This window comes from Hemicordylus capensis, chromosome 3 (assembly GCF_027244095.1).
Source record: "Hemicordylus capensis ecotype Gifberg chromosome 3, rHemCap1.1.pri, whole genome shotgun sequence".
Taxonomy (NCBI): Eukaryota; Metazoa; Chordata; class Lepidosauria; order Squamata; family Cordylidae; genus Hemicordylus; species Hemicordylus capensis.
Window position 1 is genome coordinate 259632363 of NC_069659.1, and position 15550 is coordinate 259647912.

The 15550-nt window shown below is 41.8% G+C and overlaps 1 protein-coding gene across 7 annotated transcripts in view; it reads left to right on the plus strand.

The window, feature by feature from the left end:
- The window catches only part of UROS (uroporphyrinogen III synthase), a 64988-nt gene that overhangs the window by 36529 nt on the left and 12909 nt on the right, over positions 1 to 15550 (plus strand). For 5 of the 7 annotated variants that reach the window (XM_053312874.1, XM_053312872.1, XM_053312870.1 and 2 more), the window contains 2 exons: positions 7701 to 7784; positions 11215 to 11300. In XM_053312874.1, the coding sequence (XP_053168849.1) occupies positions 7701 to 7784; positions 11215 to 11300 (170 nt within the window). Of the gene's footprint in view, positions 1 to 7700; positions 7785 to 10133; positions 10246 to 11214; positions 11301 to 15550 lie in introns of all 7 variants that reach the window. The other 2 variants (XR_008320336.1, XM_053312876.1) reach the window with 2 other exon arrangements.

A 15550-nucleotide genomic window follows, 5' to 3' on the forward strand; every position in this document is an offset into this window, starting at 1 on the left:
CTGGCAATTGTAGGTGTGAAAGGGAGACACATTCTCCTGCAAAAATACAGTGTCTCCAATCCAGTCAGGGGTGTGAGCAGAACTACATGCTCAGGGGGTTTTCAGACTTTCAACCCCAAACTCCTCCTTTTGTAACTTACATAGCATTGTAAGAGTGGGTGGGAAAGACCCAGACATGTGAAAGTTGCTGGTATACAGTCCTGATGTGTGTGCACAAGCTTGTGCACATATGTAAAATGTTCTGTCCATGAAATCTTTTAAAGACATTTGTTTTTGCTTAACTGGGGATAGTGTGTCACACTAAAACATCTTATGGTTTCATGTTTACCAACTTTTAGTTTTTCTGTGTGCAATAAAAGGTCTTTTTGTTGAGACTTTTTACAAGTACAAAAAACACAATTTTATTTGTTTCTTTATTTGTTTATTCGATGTATATACCACCCTTCCTAAAGTGGCTCAGGGTGATTTAGGTTAAACTAAAAAACACATAATAAAACCATTTTAAAAAATTGAACCAGATTATAATTATATAATTAAAACTAGATATCATTAAAAGCCAGTCTAAAAAGATGGGTCTTTAAGGCTCTCCTGTAGGCCTCCAAGGAAGATAATTCTCTCATGCTCACGGGGAGCCTAGGGGCAACAACCAAGAAGGCCTGATCCCAGGTCACCACCAGATGAATCAGTGGCACCTGAAGACAGACCCCTGCTGATGATCTTAATGAGCTGTGAGGATCTTGTAGAGAAAGGTGCTCTCTCAAGTAACCTGGACCGAAGCCATTGAGGGCTTTAAAGATAATAACCAGCATTTTGTACTTTGCCTGGAAACATATCGGCAGCCAGTGCAACTGTTTAAGAACAGGCATAATATGATCTCTACAAGATACCCCACAGACCAAGTGGGCTGCTGAATTTTGAAGTTTCTGAACTACAAAGGCTTACGCAGAACGCATTTCAGTAGTCCAACCTGGAAGTTATCAGCTGGTGTACCACTCTTTTCAAGTAATTTTCCTCAAGGAACAGGCAGAGTTGTTGAATCAGTCACAGCTGGTAAAAAGCGCTTGTGTTCATAGCTTCAACCTGAGGAGCCAGGATGAGACCTGGGTCCAAGAGCACTCCCAAGCTACAAACCTGTTCTTTCTTGGGGAGTGTAACCTTGTCCAGAACAGGAGGTTCTATCCCGTCATGCAGATTATGACCCCCAACAATGAGCACCTCCGTCTTGCTCGGATTCGGTTCAGTTTATTATCCCTTATCCAGCCCATTACTGCCTCTAGGCAGGCATTTAAGGGGATAATGCCATTTCCTGTATTGATGACAAGGAGAAATAGGTCTGGGTGTCATCAGCATATTAATAACACCCAGCACCAAATCCTGGATGACCTCACCCAGCTGTTTCATGTACACATGTGGACAAATTTGTTGGTACCTTACAGCTCATTGAAAAAGTGTTTTATGCCTCCTGAAAAGCGATTAAATAAAAAGCAATTGTCCCATGTATATCTGCATGCCTTTGATATGTCATCGAGTAAAGCAAAGCAAGTGTGAAAAGAGATAAAGTATTGCTTATTCTACAAAGAAATTCTAAAATGGCCTGGACACATTTGTTGGTACCCCTAGAAAAGGTCATAAATAATTGGATTAGAGTGATTTTTCAAATTAGTTGTTCTCTTTAATTATTATCACACATGACTCAAATCGTGCAATCAGTCATTCAGCCTATTGAAATGGAGAAACGTAGTCACTCTGCTGTTTGGTATCATCGTGTGTCCCACAATGAACATGGACCAGAGAAAGCAGAGAAGAGAGTTATCTGAGATCAGAAAGAAAATTATAGTCAAGCTTGTTAAAGGCAAAGGCTATAAGACCATTTCCAAGCAGTTTGATGTTCCTGTGACAACAGTTGCAAATATGATTAAGAAGTTCAAGGTCCATGGGACTGTAGCCAACTTCCCTGGACGCAGCCACAAGAGGAAAATCGACCCCAGAATGGGCCCTAAGATAGTGAGAATGGTAGACAAAAAGCCAAGGACAACTCCCAAAGAGATACAAGCTGAACTCCAAGGTCAAGGTCCATCAGTGTCTGATTGCACCATCCATCGCTTTTGGAGTGACAGTGGGCTCAATGGAAGAAGACTCAGGAGGACTTCGCTGTTGAAAGAGAAACATTAAAAAGCCAGACTGGAATTTGCTAAAATGCATATTGACAAGCCACAATGCTTCTGGGAGAATGTCCTTTGGACAGATGAGACAAAACTGGAGTTTTTGGGCAAGTCACATCAGCTCTATGTCCACAGATGGAAAAATGAAGCTTTCGAAGAAAAGAACACTATACCTACTGTGAAACATGGAGGAGGCTGGGTTATGTTTTGGGGCTGCTTTGCTGTGTCTGACACGGGGTGTCTTGAGTCTGTGCAGGGAACAATGAAATCTCAAGGCTATCAAGACATTCTGGAGCGAAACGTACTGCCCTGTGTCAGAAAGCTCTGTCTCAGTCGCAGGTCATGGATCCTTCAACAGGATAATAATCAAAAACACATAGCTAAAAGCACCCAAGAATGGCTAAGGACAAAACATTAGACTATTCTGAAGTGGCCTTCTATGAGCCCTGATTTGAATCTTATCAAATTCTGTGGAAAGAACTGAAACATGCAGTCTGGAGAAGGCACCCTTCAAACCTGACACAGCTGGAGCAGTTTGCTCAGGAAGAGTGGGCCAAACTACCTGTTGACGGGTGCAGAAGTCTCATTGAGAGCTACAGGAATCGCTTGTTTGCAGTGATTGCCTCTAAAGGTTGTGCAACAAAATATTAGGTTAAGGTTCCCATCATTTTTGTCCATGCCATTTTCATTTGTGTAATTATTTGAAATATTCTGTTGCATCAAAACTCCAAAGCAAAGTCTGATTTTTGTTTAATGCGGAATAAACAATGATGGGTGCCAATTACGATTGTCAGTTTCAAGTTATTTCAGAGACAATTGTGGGTTCTTTTTTTGTGGAGGGGTACCAACACATTTGTCTATGTGTGTAGATGTTAAAAAGCATTAGTGACAGAATGGAGCCCTGAGGGACTCCATATAATAGCTCCCATTTTGAAGAGCAACTGTCAGAAAGCGCCACCATCTGAAGTCTACCCGAGACATAGCAGTGGAACCACTGTAAAACAGTGCCTCCTATCCCCAAATCTCTCAGGCATACCAGAAGGATAACATGGTTGATGGCATCGAAAGCTGCTGGGAGATCCAAAAGAACCAGCAAAGTCACATTCCCTCTGTCATTTCCCGTTCCGGCCCTTCCTCCGGTGGCGACGGCCATTTTGGAGGCTGCCACACATCAGCCCTGGCCATTTTCGTAGGTGGGTAATGAACTGAAAATGTTCTGAAATGGCCCTTTTAAGAGTGGGGGAAAGCCTGGGGGGGGGAGATTACAGAGCCTCCCCCCCATGGCTGTGGGAGCACCCCTGGACCTGGCAGTGAATCCTTAAAACAATTTTTTTAAACATTAGAACCCCCAAACTAGCTCAAATTCAAGCTAAGCCAGGAGTCTGTTCGGGGGGCATAAACACAAATGTGCCTGGTTTGGTTCGAGTCTGGTTCGGACTCAAATCGAAATGGGCAAACCAGTTTTGTGCACACCCCTAGTTCATATAAGCCCAAATGTGAGATATTTTATCTGCAAACTCATTTAATGCGTGAATGAGTGAGACATTATTCTATAAATACTTCTGTTAAAAATGAGAGATAGAATCATTCAGGTCCGCTCGCTATCTTTTGATTACCTTGTTTTTCTTTTTAGATTGTGATCCCTTTGGACACAGGAAATCATCTATTCATTCTTTTTTCTTTGTAAACTGCTTTGAGAACATATCTGTTGAAAGTTGGCATATAAATAATAACTAGCTTAACCCGTGCAAAGCATCTGCGCACTAGTACTTGACTGCTCCCCTTGCCCCCTGCCACGGCCCCCCCTCGCCTCAGAGATCTCTCCACCTTCACTTCAGCTGCGCTCCTATTCTTTCTGCTCCATCCAGTTGCTTGCATCATCCTCATCTCTCTTGGTCACTCCTCCATCCCTTTACTCCATCCCCCTCACCCCTCTTGGTTGCGGTTGCAGCGTTGCTGGTGCCTCTTGGCCAAGCTGTAGTCCCCTATCCCCAGAGACTTCCCCATCCTCACCCAAGCCCCGCTTTTGTTCCTCCCCACAAGAGTAGCAGCAGCAGCAGTTCACCAGGCCCTTCCTTGCTGCTGCCACCGCCATAGCCGCTTGTTCCCCTCAGGCTGCTGACAGGCCTGGGCCCGTCCCTTGCCTGCCTGCCTCCCTCTGCCAATTGCCTCAGTAGCCCCAAACAGCAGCAGTGGTCAACTGGTTCCTTCCTTGTTGCTGCCACTGCCATGGCTGCTCATTCCCCTCAGGCCGCTGATGGGACCAAGCCCATCCTTTGCTCTTCCTTCTTTCTCTCTTCTCCTCCCTTCTTTTTCTCCACTCGCTCTTCCCTTCTGTATTTCTTCCCCTTCCTCCTTTCTTTCTCTCTCCCTTCCTGAGTTAATAGATCTTGTTCATCTTGTCTCCTCATCTAACCCATACGATGGCAGCTTTCTTCTCCTAAAGGGGCTCTTTCCTCCCTCACAACCCTTCTCTTCGCAGACCCCTGCCCGTTATGCTTTCATTTCCTATATATATATAATTCTCTAAGGTGTACCTGTGGTTAATCCTGTGTGTGGCAGATCTCGCGAGAATTCACAAGCAGAAGCACCTGATTGGGCAGTGGGGATTCCATATGCAGATAGGGAGGAGGAGCCTGTGATGGTTAAGGTCAGTTGGAAAGCATGCAGCTGTTCCTGATTGGAAGATGTTCTTGTTTGTAGAGGAGAGGAATCTATGGAATCCCCACTGCCCAATCAGGTGCTTCTGCTCACGCAGCCACGAGTACGCCTTAGAGAATTATATGTAGAGATAATAGTTGTGACTGGCAACCTGAGTAAAGCTGTGCACGTTCAAGTAAAAGAGCATGCATGCAGCACCTACAATCCAGTTTCTGAAGGTGTTGATTTTCACTGATCTCTCCTTCCCATTGAAACACTGTGTGGAACCTGAGCATTGTACAGCCTTAGGGATACAATTGCAGGTTGTAGAGAGCATTTCCAGGGGAATGAGAGAATGACAAAAATTGCCCCATCCCCGCGTTCTGGAAGCAGGAGCGCAGCCACTGTACACGTGCTTCTTTTGCTTGCACGTGTACTGCTTTAATCAGGTTGTCAGGCTCTGTTGTATAGAATCTTTTCATCAATGAGGATTATTGCAGCTAATCAAAGGTAATTAATTACAAAACTTGTATACATGCTCTGGTTTGATTTAATCAAATTTTCAAGTGTGAAACAGTTACAGTTCATTCCGCATAATGAACTGTATACCTGCTTAAATGGACAATTGCAGGACTTACTGTATTTGTTATAGACTACAGTGGCAAAAGACAATGTCTCTCATACTAAACAAAATTAGTTGGTACTAAATGTGTCTGTTACAAAATGAGTAATCCCAACTGGTTTATATGGGTTTTTCTTGTAAATAAACTTGAAGAGCAAAATAATTTTCCATTTAAAAGCAAATTTAATTGGAATTGAACATTCAATATGAAAATAATTGCATTTGTTGTTCAAGTTTCTGTGTTTTTGATGCTGACTTTGGCTGAGATACTTGGGCAAATATATCAATTGACTCCTTAATTAAATAGGTCGTGTTAGTCTTTTTCACAAGACAAGTCTTATGGTCTTTGAGAGTTTAATGCCTCTTCACAGTTGGTTATGGAGGAAGAAGATACTGCCAAGGCTGGTGCTTGTTATATTTTCCAGAGCTATCAAGCTGTTATTCTTTCTTTCGTTGTAAACACAAGTCTAAAAGTATTAGCATTACTTTTCAGATACTGCATTGGCATTTCAATTAACGGACACAAGCCTTGGTAGGATTGATATTAACATATTTTGCTTTTATCTCACCAAATACTGCTCTGAATTCTGTCTCAAGTCCTTTGTTGCTTGCTGTAATTTATTACTAACGTATCTGTGGTACCTAATAAAACTTCAGTTTGCAATTAGCTTATTCTGATAAATCTGTGCAGACTCCTAATAAGGTCCTTCAGTTTGATTTTACTGGAGTGAGTCCGTCCCCCCACCCTGAGGAAACTTGGGAGCTTAAGGTTAAAAAGCAAGAATGTGCTTGTAGCATTCAAAATAAACACCCTAACCAATGTTTTATTCTTTTTCCTTTCAATGTAAAATAATTTTTGACAAGGTAAATCAGTTTTGTGTGTTTGTATGTGTGCATATCTGTATATTGTAATTAGAGAGTTGTTGTTTTCCTTATACAATCTCATTAATATCCAAAAGCATTTTTGAGAACTGTGTGTAGAATGGGTGTAGTGTGAGTGATGTTTTGATGGGAGTCTTAAATCAAACATGCTATGGACTCTTTCAAAAATCAGCCATGAAGATCAGTACAGACACGCACCAGATTGTGGGGTCGTGGGACATACAAGATATATATTCTTCTCCTGCTCCAAGATTATTTCCATGATTAGAGAAAGTGGTACAGAAAACAGCTACTGTTTGCAGCTAGGTAATATAGAATGAACAATGAGCCTCTGGAAATCATCAACCCATGTTAAAGGCTTGGTTAGATCAAACCAAGCAACTGTGTAATCTTGCATCCAGTTTCCGACAACAGCCAGATTAATTCTTTTCTTGAAGTAGGGTGTGAAGACAATAGCCCTCCCCTCTTGTCAACAACTGGTATTCAGCGGTAGACTATCTCTGAACATGAAAGTTCAATTTAGCTAACATGGCTAATAGCTTTATTAATGGCTAACTTTCATGAATTTGTCTGTTCTATTTTCAAAGCCATCTAAGCTAGTAGCTGTCACCACCGTGGATTCCAGAAGTTTGAAGAAAGAGGTTGTGTACATGTACTATTCTCCTTGAGGAAGGCTCTCCAAGGACAACTGTTTGAAGCTAGCAATTTCCTTCTAACAGCGCTAGGGGCAGGATGGGGAGGGGGGAAAGCCTGCCCACTTTTTCTTTGCAAGAGGGGGAAATGAATGGGTCAAATCCCTGTTAAAACAGGTCTGTTGTGATAGGAAAAGATGTCTGCTGTAGATGGGGAAGTTAATATGCTGATCCAGGTGGTACTGGAACCTCCTTTTCAAAGCGCCTTGTCCCTTCCTGTGACTGCCTGACCTTTCCTCTGTGTAGAATGTCAAGACTGCAAATTTATTCAGCTGAAATGAGTTTAAATAGCTAAACAAGTCTGTGGCTGAAGTCTTGAGGAATGTCAAGTGACTGGAGGGGAGGGAGAAAACTTATTAAGATGATTGGAAGCATTGTGCTTGGTAACTCTCTATTGAGTGCAAAAGAAATAGAGCATAGCAAGGTAATTTATCTTTTTGCCAGATCTTTTTAGCCAAAATACCCATGCCTTGGCAATGGATTTTCTTTTAATTTACATGCTAAAGAGCCTCAGTGTGTGTGAAACTCATATGTGCTTTGAACTCTAAATATTTTCAGTAGTCTTGGGGATATAGTAAAGAAGCACGCCACACTTTCCACTATGTGTTTTGAGTCTAACCATTTTAAAGTATTACTTTCTGGTCTTTGTGTTTAAAATGCCATTGTGAATTAATTGTGTGTGTGTGTTTGTTTTTTTAATAGAAGAGCCACCCCATTCATTGCCTCTGCTTTTTCCTTGTGGAGCTCTCAAGAGGGAAATACTTCCAAGAATACTCGGGGGGAAAGGTTTGCTTTAAAGTCTTTTGAGTTTCAGTCTTTTAATCTGTGAAACATAGTGGCTCACATGTTACTCAAGGCAATGTGGGCAGTTCTGAATTGCCCATGCTGCTGCAGGGGTCTAAAGCAATGCCACGTTGTTGTGGAACAGGGCTCTTCCACTGCTACTTAAAATTGCACTTGCACAGCGCTACAGCTGTTATTTCCGATGGCTGTAGCATTGTGGTTGTGCAATTCTAAGTAGTAGTGGATGAGCCCTGTTCCACAACACCACCAGCGTTGCTTTAGACACCTGCAGTGATGTGGGCGGTTCAGAACCATCTGTGTTGCATTGCACAACATGTGAGCTCCTGAGTAAGACAGTGTGCCCTTACTAGTCCATTAACAAAGTTTACATATCTGCTGGCCCCATTAAAATGGTTCAAATTGCTGTATCTTAATTTCTCATTCAGTGGAACAAGTACCACTACTGCCATATCAATCATTTCATGCATTTCACAATTTGTCGTTTAACCAATCAGTTTCACGTTAGGAGCAATTTGTGCAAGACGATGCCTGCATGAACAGCTCAAGCATTGTTTTCTTTTTTTGTTTTGTTTTTTAGCCTGAGTATTTATAACAAAGTGTAGCCACCTAGTGGCACAGCGTGAAATGACTAGCAAGCCAGAGGTTGCCGGTTCGAATCCCAGAAACACCTATATCGGGCAGCAATATAGGAAGATGCTGAAAGGCATCAACTCATACAGTGAGGGAGATGGCAATGGTAAACCCATCCTGTATTCTACCAAAAGACAACCACAGGGCTCTGTGGTCACCAGGAGTCGACACTAACTTGAGGGCAGACTTTACCTTTAGTTATAACAAAAGGTAGAATCAAGATTTATAAAATGGAATGTGTTTTGGAGATAATCATTCCTTAGATGATTTCCTGACATCTTTTACAGCACTTCCCCTTCAGACAAATGGGGCCCTAACTATGATATCCCAGCTGGAGGGGGTGAGTGACAGCTCCAGGGCAGGACTTCCTCCCTGCTTTGGGAGCTGTAACCCTGAATCACAGTGGTGCTCATGAACATCTGAATGAGCCTTTGATGTCTGTGACATTGATTCAACATGCTACATTGGCACAAAATCCCAAATTACCACAATCCCAAGTAATCTCAGTGGACTGGGCAAATTGACCTGAAACCCTGTGGTGCTGGTACAAATTTGGTGGTGTGGAACAAAATTTGGTGAAGCCTCTGTCCAAGGAGCGAGAAGAGCTTGTACAGTGTTAATCTAATCATACTGCTGCAGAGGCATAGTGGATTTTAGGATTTAACCTTGAATCGTATCTCAGGGTGCCCTAAATTATGGTCCTGTAACTACTACATCAGCACACACCTCTTTAATTTCAGTATACTAGCCCAGAACTCTGAAGGTTAGCCATAAGTCACTTTTGAAAATATATGTACTCCTATTCATTCAAGATGAGGCGTGAAAATTGGAAGCCATTTGGTTGGTTTTATATTTGATAGGGAATGTGCATCCTGAGAGGACAGTAATCCTGTCTGACTCAGTGTCTGGGTTATTGGTCAAATAGATGTATTAAATAAAGGGGTGATTTGGCTTCTGTCCACTGTATTTAAGGATACGTCTGTTTTTTCTTGGGTTCCAGCTCATACAGGGATTGTGGGCAACGAGAGAGGACAGCTAGGGCAGTCTCTCATGGGGTTGTAGATTTGGTTTTGCCTCAAGGAATGGTATTTAAAACAGGAGCATTGAAACAACAGGACAACTTGGAGGAGAGTTTACAGTTTTTGTCCAAATATTGGAAATTCTGTGGTCTTTAGGCAACTTGGGTTTTTAAATGAAGGCAACTTGGGTCACAAATGAAGTGACCTTTGAGTGCTGACAAGGCACTGTGCTTGTACCATTACTTCTACTGTATAGGAAGGCATGAGGCCAGCTTTGCTTTGCTTTGCATGGTTGCCTTTTGATGTGGAATTGGCCTAAACAGAGTACAGATAAAGGATTTTTGCAAGATAGGGAGTTACAGTGGGTCTGGTGGGGGGGTGTATTTTAAGACAACTAGAATGAATTGAAGTGTATAGAACTTGGAAGCTGTGATTAGTTTATTGTCTAGCTAGTGGTGATCACAAAGCACATTTAGGCTCTGCGATGCCATTAAATGGAAGAAGAAATTCTGCTAACTCAACATTAGAGAAGTGAACTAAAGAAGGGTCAATATGCATTACAACAGATGTTACAAATGTCTTCCAATTTAGCAATGTTAGTGGACACTTATTCAATCAGTCAGATGCATGTCTGAATTCAAAAAGTAGAAATGTAAGGATGCACCCACCTTTCTGCCTAAAGGGGTTTTAGATCCATCCATAAACATGTGACAAAACAAGAACATCCTGCTTTTTAATGCCTTCAAATCGAGATCTACCTATATTCTTCTCACCAGTTCCCAAATCAGTCACAGGTAGAAGCTATTTATTTATATAATGCGTTTAAATTATGCCTCCTTTCTATCACAGAACTCAAGGCAGTGTACGTGGGTTTCTTAGGGACCGTAGGTACCACCCATCCAGGCATGGGTGACCTAAACTGGCTTAGCTTCAGCAAGTTGGCTGTATCATGTGTACCAAGACCAATTTACCATTAATATAACAGTTTTGTTAATAATTCCCAAACATTGCAGTGGTGGCGCAGTGGTAAAACTGCCGCCCTACAAGTTCGATCCTGACCAGGGTCTCAAGGTTGACTCAGCGTTCTATCCTTCCGAGGTCGGTAAAATGAGTACCCAGAATGTTGGGGGGCAATATGCTAAATTATTGTAAACCGCTTAGAGAGCTTCCAGCTATAGAGCGGTATATAAATGTACGCTATTGCTATTGCTATTGTAGTTATCTAGCAGAGATCTTGTTCAACTCAGCTGAGGTTTGGAATTCTTCAGTCGTGGGATTTTTCAGTGTCTTGTATTGATATAATTTGACCACCATATGAATGCATTTTGTTTAGAGCTGGTACACTTTCTTTGATCAGGTATAATTTATATATTTTAAAGTCTATGAAAAATCTTCAGGAGTTTTCAGATATTCATTCATTCATTCATTCATTCAAATATCCATTCAACTTGTCTTCATTTTGGCTTCTATCTGGAATAGTTTATTGGCAAATCTTTGCATGATCTATGAAATGGCCCCATGATAACATCAATCACTCAGAATTTCTATATAAGTATACAAATGACAATCAGCATTTTAATATTCATAAGAATTTTGCTTTCAAAATTATCAATTTGGAGCAGTATCTGCTTAGCAATTTGGATATAAACATGAGTATGAATGCTTAATATAGTTTCCATATTCATGTTTTGTTTTCACTTGAACTAATGAAACCCTGCTTAATCACTAATGCATTTCAGGGTTGTTGTTTGTTTTTGCTGTAGGTATTGCACTGGAAGGCCTTACTGTTTATCAGACAACGGAACATCCTAATCTTCAAGAATCGATGAGGAATTACTTCTCACAACAGGTATTATACTTTCTCACACTGTATCCTGAAAAATGTATTATTTTCGCTTGGTTGTCTGTTTAAGCCTGTGTTGTGGTTGTACAGGCCAACAAGAGGTTCTTTAAGCAATTTCCTTTCTGCTACTGAGAGAGAATTCCCTTGACTGTGGTTTCCATCATATTGAATATAATATATTTGTTTGATAAAAATGGAACTAGTCTCCAGATATTTCAGTAACTTTAAAACACTATAGCACTTAAACATCCTGGTGGTTTTATATTACAGAATTACTGAACATTTCTTAACATGCTTATGTAATCTTGGCATATACCTTCCCTCCCCCCAACCCCCAATCTATGTTTCTGGGATGTTCAACACAAACAACCTACTTCAAATGCTACTTGAAATAAATTGAGACATGCAGTCTGGGGATGTCATTGTCTAATTCACTTGTTCAGTGGCGATGCATGACTGTTGACCATCCTGGAGACAGCTGATAATCATGACTTTTGTCTCCTATCCTTTGCCATCTCCAGCAGATGTACAAACTATATTACATTTCAGAATTGTAAGGGAGAAAACCCAAGAGTATTTTCTGCAACTCTGAAATAAAATGGCTTGTAGGTACTTTGTGATTTGTTTGCTCCCCCAAGGCCATGGATGTGGAGTGCCAGTAATCTCATAGCCAAATTTCTACAGAATGGACATCATTGCTAATTATCAACTTTTGTTGTTGCCTAGTGGTTATCTGAATATAACATGTGAAATCTCTACTGACCCAGTTAAACTGATCCTGACTCCAGCAGTGTTATGTACCAGTCTCTGTGGTTTTTAGAGATTATGGTAGCACTTTAGAATCTAGAATAAATGGAATTTCTGCAAAGTATGCAGAGCATGTGGGTTTGAGACTATGCAATTACTGTCTTTTTCCTGTCTCATGTATTAAATCTTCTCTATATTAAGGTCATTCTCACAACCGGCTCGATGTAGGCTAGAACAGCCCTACCTGGGTAGAGCCAGCCATGAGAAGCGCCAGAATCGGTTGTGATCCAGGCATAAGAACAGCCCTGCTGAATCAGACCCAAGTTCCATCTAGTCCAGCATCCTGTTTCACACAGTGGCCCACCAGATGCCACAGGGAGCCTACAGGCAGGAGTTGAAGGCATGCCGTTTCTCCTGCTGTTACTCCCCTGCAACTGGTACTCAGAGGCATCCTGCCTCTGAGGCTGGAGGTGCCCTATAGCCCTCCGACAAGTAGCCATTGATAGACCTCTCTTCCATGAAGTTATCCAAACCCCTCTTAAAGCCATCCAGGTTGTTGGCTGTCACCACATCTTGTGGCAGAGAATTCTACAAGTTGATTATGCGTCGTGTGAAAAAGTACTTCCGTTTGTTGGTCCTAAATGTTATGGCAATCAATTTTATGGGATGATCCCTGGTTCTAGTGTTATGTGAGAGGGAAAAGAATTTCTCTCTATCCACTTTCTCCACACCATGCATGATTTTATAGACCTCTATCATGTCTCCCCACAGTTATCTTTTTTCCTAAACTAAACAGCCCCAAGTGTTGTAGTCTTGCCTCATAAGGAATGTGCTCTAGGCCCCTGATCATCTTGGTTGCCTGCTTCTGCACCTTTTCCAGTTCTACAGTGTCCTTTTTTAGATGTGGTGACCAGAATTGTACGCAGTACTCCAGGTGTGGCCGCACCATAATTTTGTATAAGGGCATTATAGTACAGTTTTATTTTCAATCCCCTTCCTAATGATCCCTAGTATGGAATTGGCCTTATTCACAGCTGCCGCACATTGAGTCGACACTTTCAACGAGCTGTCCACCACAACCCCAAGTTCCCTCTCCTGGTCAGTCTCTGACAGCTCAGATCCCATCAACATATACTTGAAGTTGGAGTTTTTCGTCCCAGTGTGCATCACTTTACACTTGCCAACACTGAACCACATTTACAATTTTGTTGCCCACTCCCCCAATTTGGAGAGATCCTTTTGGAGCTCCTCACATTCCGTTTTGGATTTCACTACCCGAAAGAGTTTGGTATCATCTGCAGATTTGGCCATTTCGCTGTTTACCCCACTTCTAGATCACTTATGAATAAATTAAAAAGCACCAGTCCCAGTACAGATCCCTGGGGGACCCCACTTCTTACTTCCCTCCATTGTGAAAACTCTCCGTTTATACCTACCCTCTGTTTCCTGTCCTTATACCAGTTTGCAATCCACACATGTACTTGTCCCCTTATCCCATGACTGCTACGTTTTCTTAGGAGTCTTTGTTGAGGAACTTTGTCAAAAGCTTTTTGGAAGTCCAGGTATACTATGTCAACTGGATCACCTTTATCCACACACTTGTTGACACTCTCAAATAACTCCAAAAGGTTGTAAGGCAAGATTTACCTTTTTCAGAAGCCATGCTGGTTCTCTCCTAGCAGAGCCTCTTCTTCTATGTGCTTTACAATTTTGTCCTTGAGGATGCTTTCCATCATTTTGCCTGGAACAGAGGTTAAGCTAACCAGCCTGTAATTTCCTGGATCGCCCCTGGATCCCTTTTTGAAAATGGTTGTTACATCTGCCACTTTCCAGTCCTCTGGTACAAAGCCTGATTGTAGGGATAAGTTCTATATTTTAGCAAGGAGGCCAGCAATTTCACATTTGAGTTCTTTAAGGACTCTTGGGTGAATGCCGTCTGGCCCTGGTGATTTGCTAGTCTTCAATTTTTCCAGACAGTTTAGAATATCAACTCTTGTAACTTCTATCTGACTCAGTTCTTTAGACTTCGTCCCGGAAAAGTTTGGTTCAGGAACAGGTATATGCTCAGTATCCTCTGCCGTGAAGACGGATGCAAAGAACTCATTTAACTTCTCTACAACCTCCATATCCTTAATAATCCCTTTCACTCCTTCATTGTCTAACAGTCCAACCACCTCCCTGGCAAGTTTTCTGCTTCTGATATATTTAAAAAAGTTTTTGTTATTCACCCTGATGCTTTTAGATAAATATTCATCAAACTCTCTTTTCGTCACCCTTATCGTCACCTTGCATTTCTTTTGCCAGAGTTTGTGTTCCTTTCTGTTCTCTTCATTTGGGCAGGCCTTCCAATTCCGGAAGGAAGTCGTCTTCTCCTTTATGGCTTTCTTGACTTTACATGTTAGCCATGCTGGCATCCTCCTGGACTTAGTGATACCTTTCCTCCTTTTTGGTATACATTCTAACTGGGCTTCTAGTATTGTGGTTTTGAGTAAACTCCATGCATTCTGTAGTGAAGTGACTCTCCTCATTTTCCCTTTCAGGTTTTTTTCGCCGTACTCATTTTGAGAAGTTTCCTCTTCTAAAATTCAGAGTGTCTGTGTTAGACTTCCTTGCTGATTCTCTCACCGCATGCAAGCTGAATTTGTTCGCACTATGGTCATTGTTCCCTAAAGGGTCCATGACACTAACATCATGCACCTGGTCCTGGTTGCCACTCAGGATTAAGTCAAAAGCCGCTTGCTCTCTGGTTGGTTCCACCAACTGTTTTAGGGCACAGTCATTCAGCATATCTAGGAATTTGACCTCTTTGTCATGACCTGAATGTGAAATTACCCAGTCTATGTGTAGGTAGTTGAAGTCACCCATTATTACTGCCCTGCCTCTCCTTGACGCCTCCCTGATTTCCTGCTGCAACTCCCATTCACTGTCAGCGTTTTAATCCAAAGGGCTATAGCACGTCTCCAGCAGCACATTTTCTTTCTGGCCTTGTATTGTCACCCACAGGGTTTCTGTGGAAGACTCCGATCCTCCTAGGTTTTCTATCTTGTTAGATTCTATCCCTTCCTTGACATACAGTGCTACTTCACCTCCAAGGTGCCACTCCCTGTCCTTTCTATAGAATTTATATCCAGGGATAACAGTGTCCCACTGGTTCTCACTGTTCCACCATGCTTCTGTTATGCCCACTATGTCTATTTCTGTGTTAGCAACCAAGCACTACAGTTCACCCATCTTGGCTTGGAGGCTTCTGGCATTGGCATATTAAAACGTATATGCTGAATCTCTTAGCTGGTGTATGCCATCTTTTTTTTTGGCTCTTTGATCCCTTTGACCAGCTAGCACATCTTCCTGTCTGCTCTTTATGTGGTTCTGCTCTGTCCCCATTTGTTTTATCTGTATCTTTTACACTTTCGCACCTTACGGGATGGCATTTGCCAAACCGGATATTGCCCAGCTCCTGTTGGCTATTCCCCAAGCGTCATTTTATTTTATTATTTTATTTTTTTACA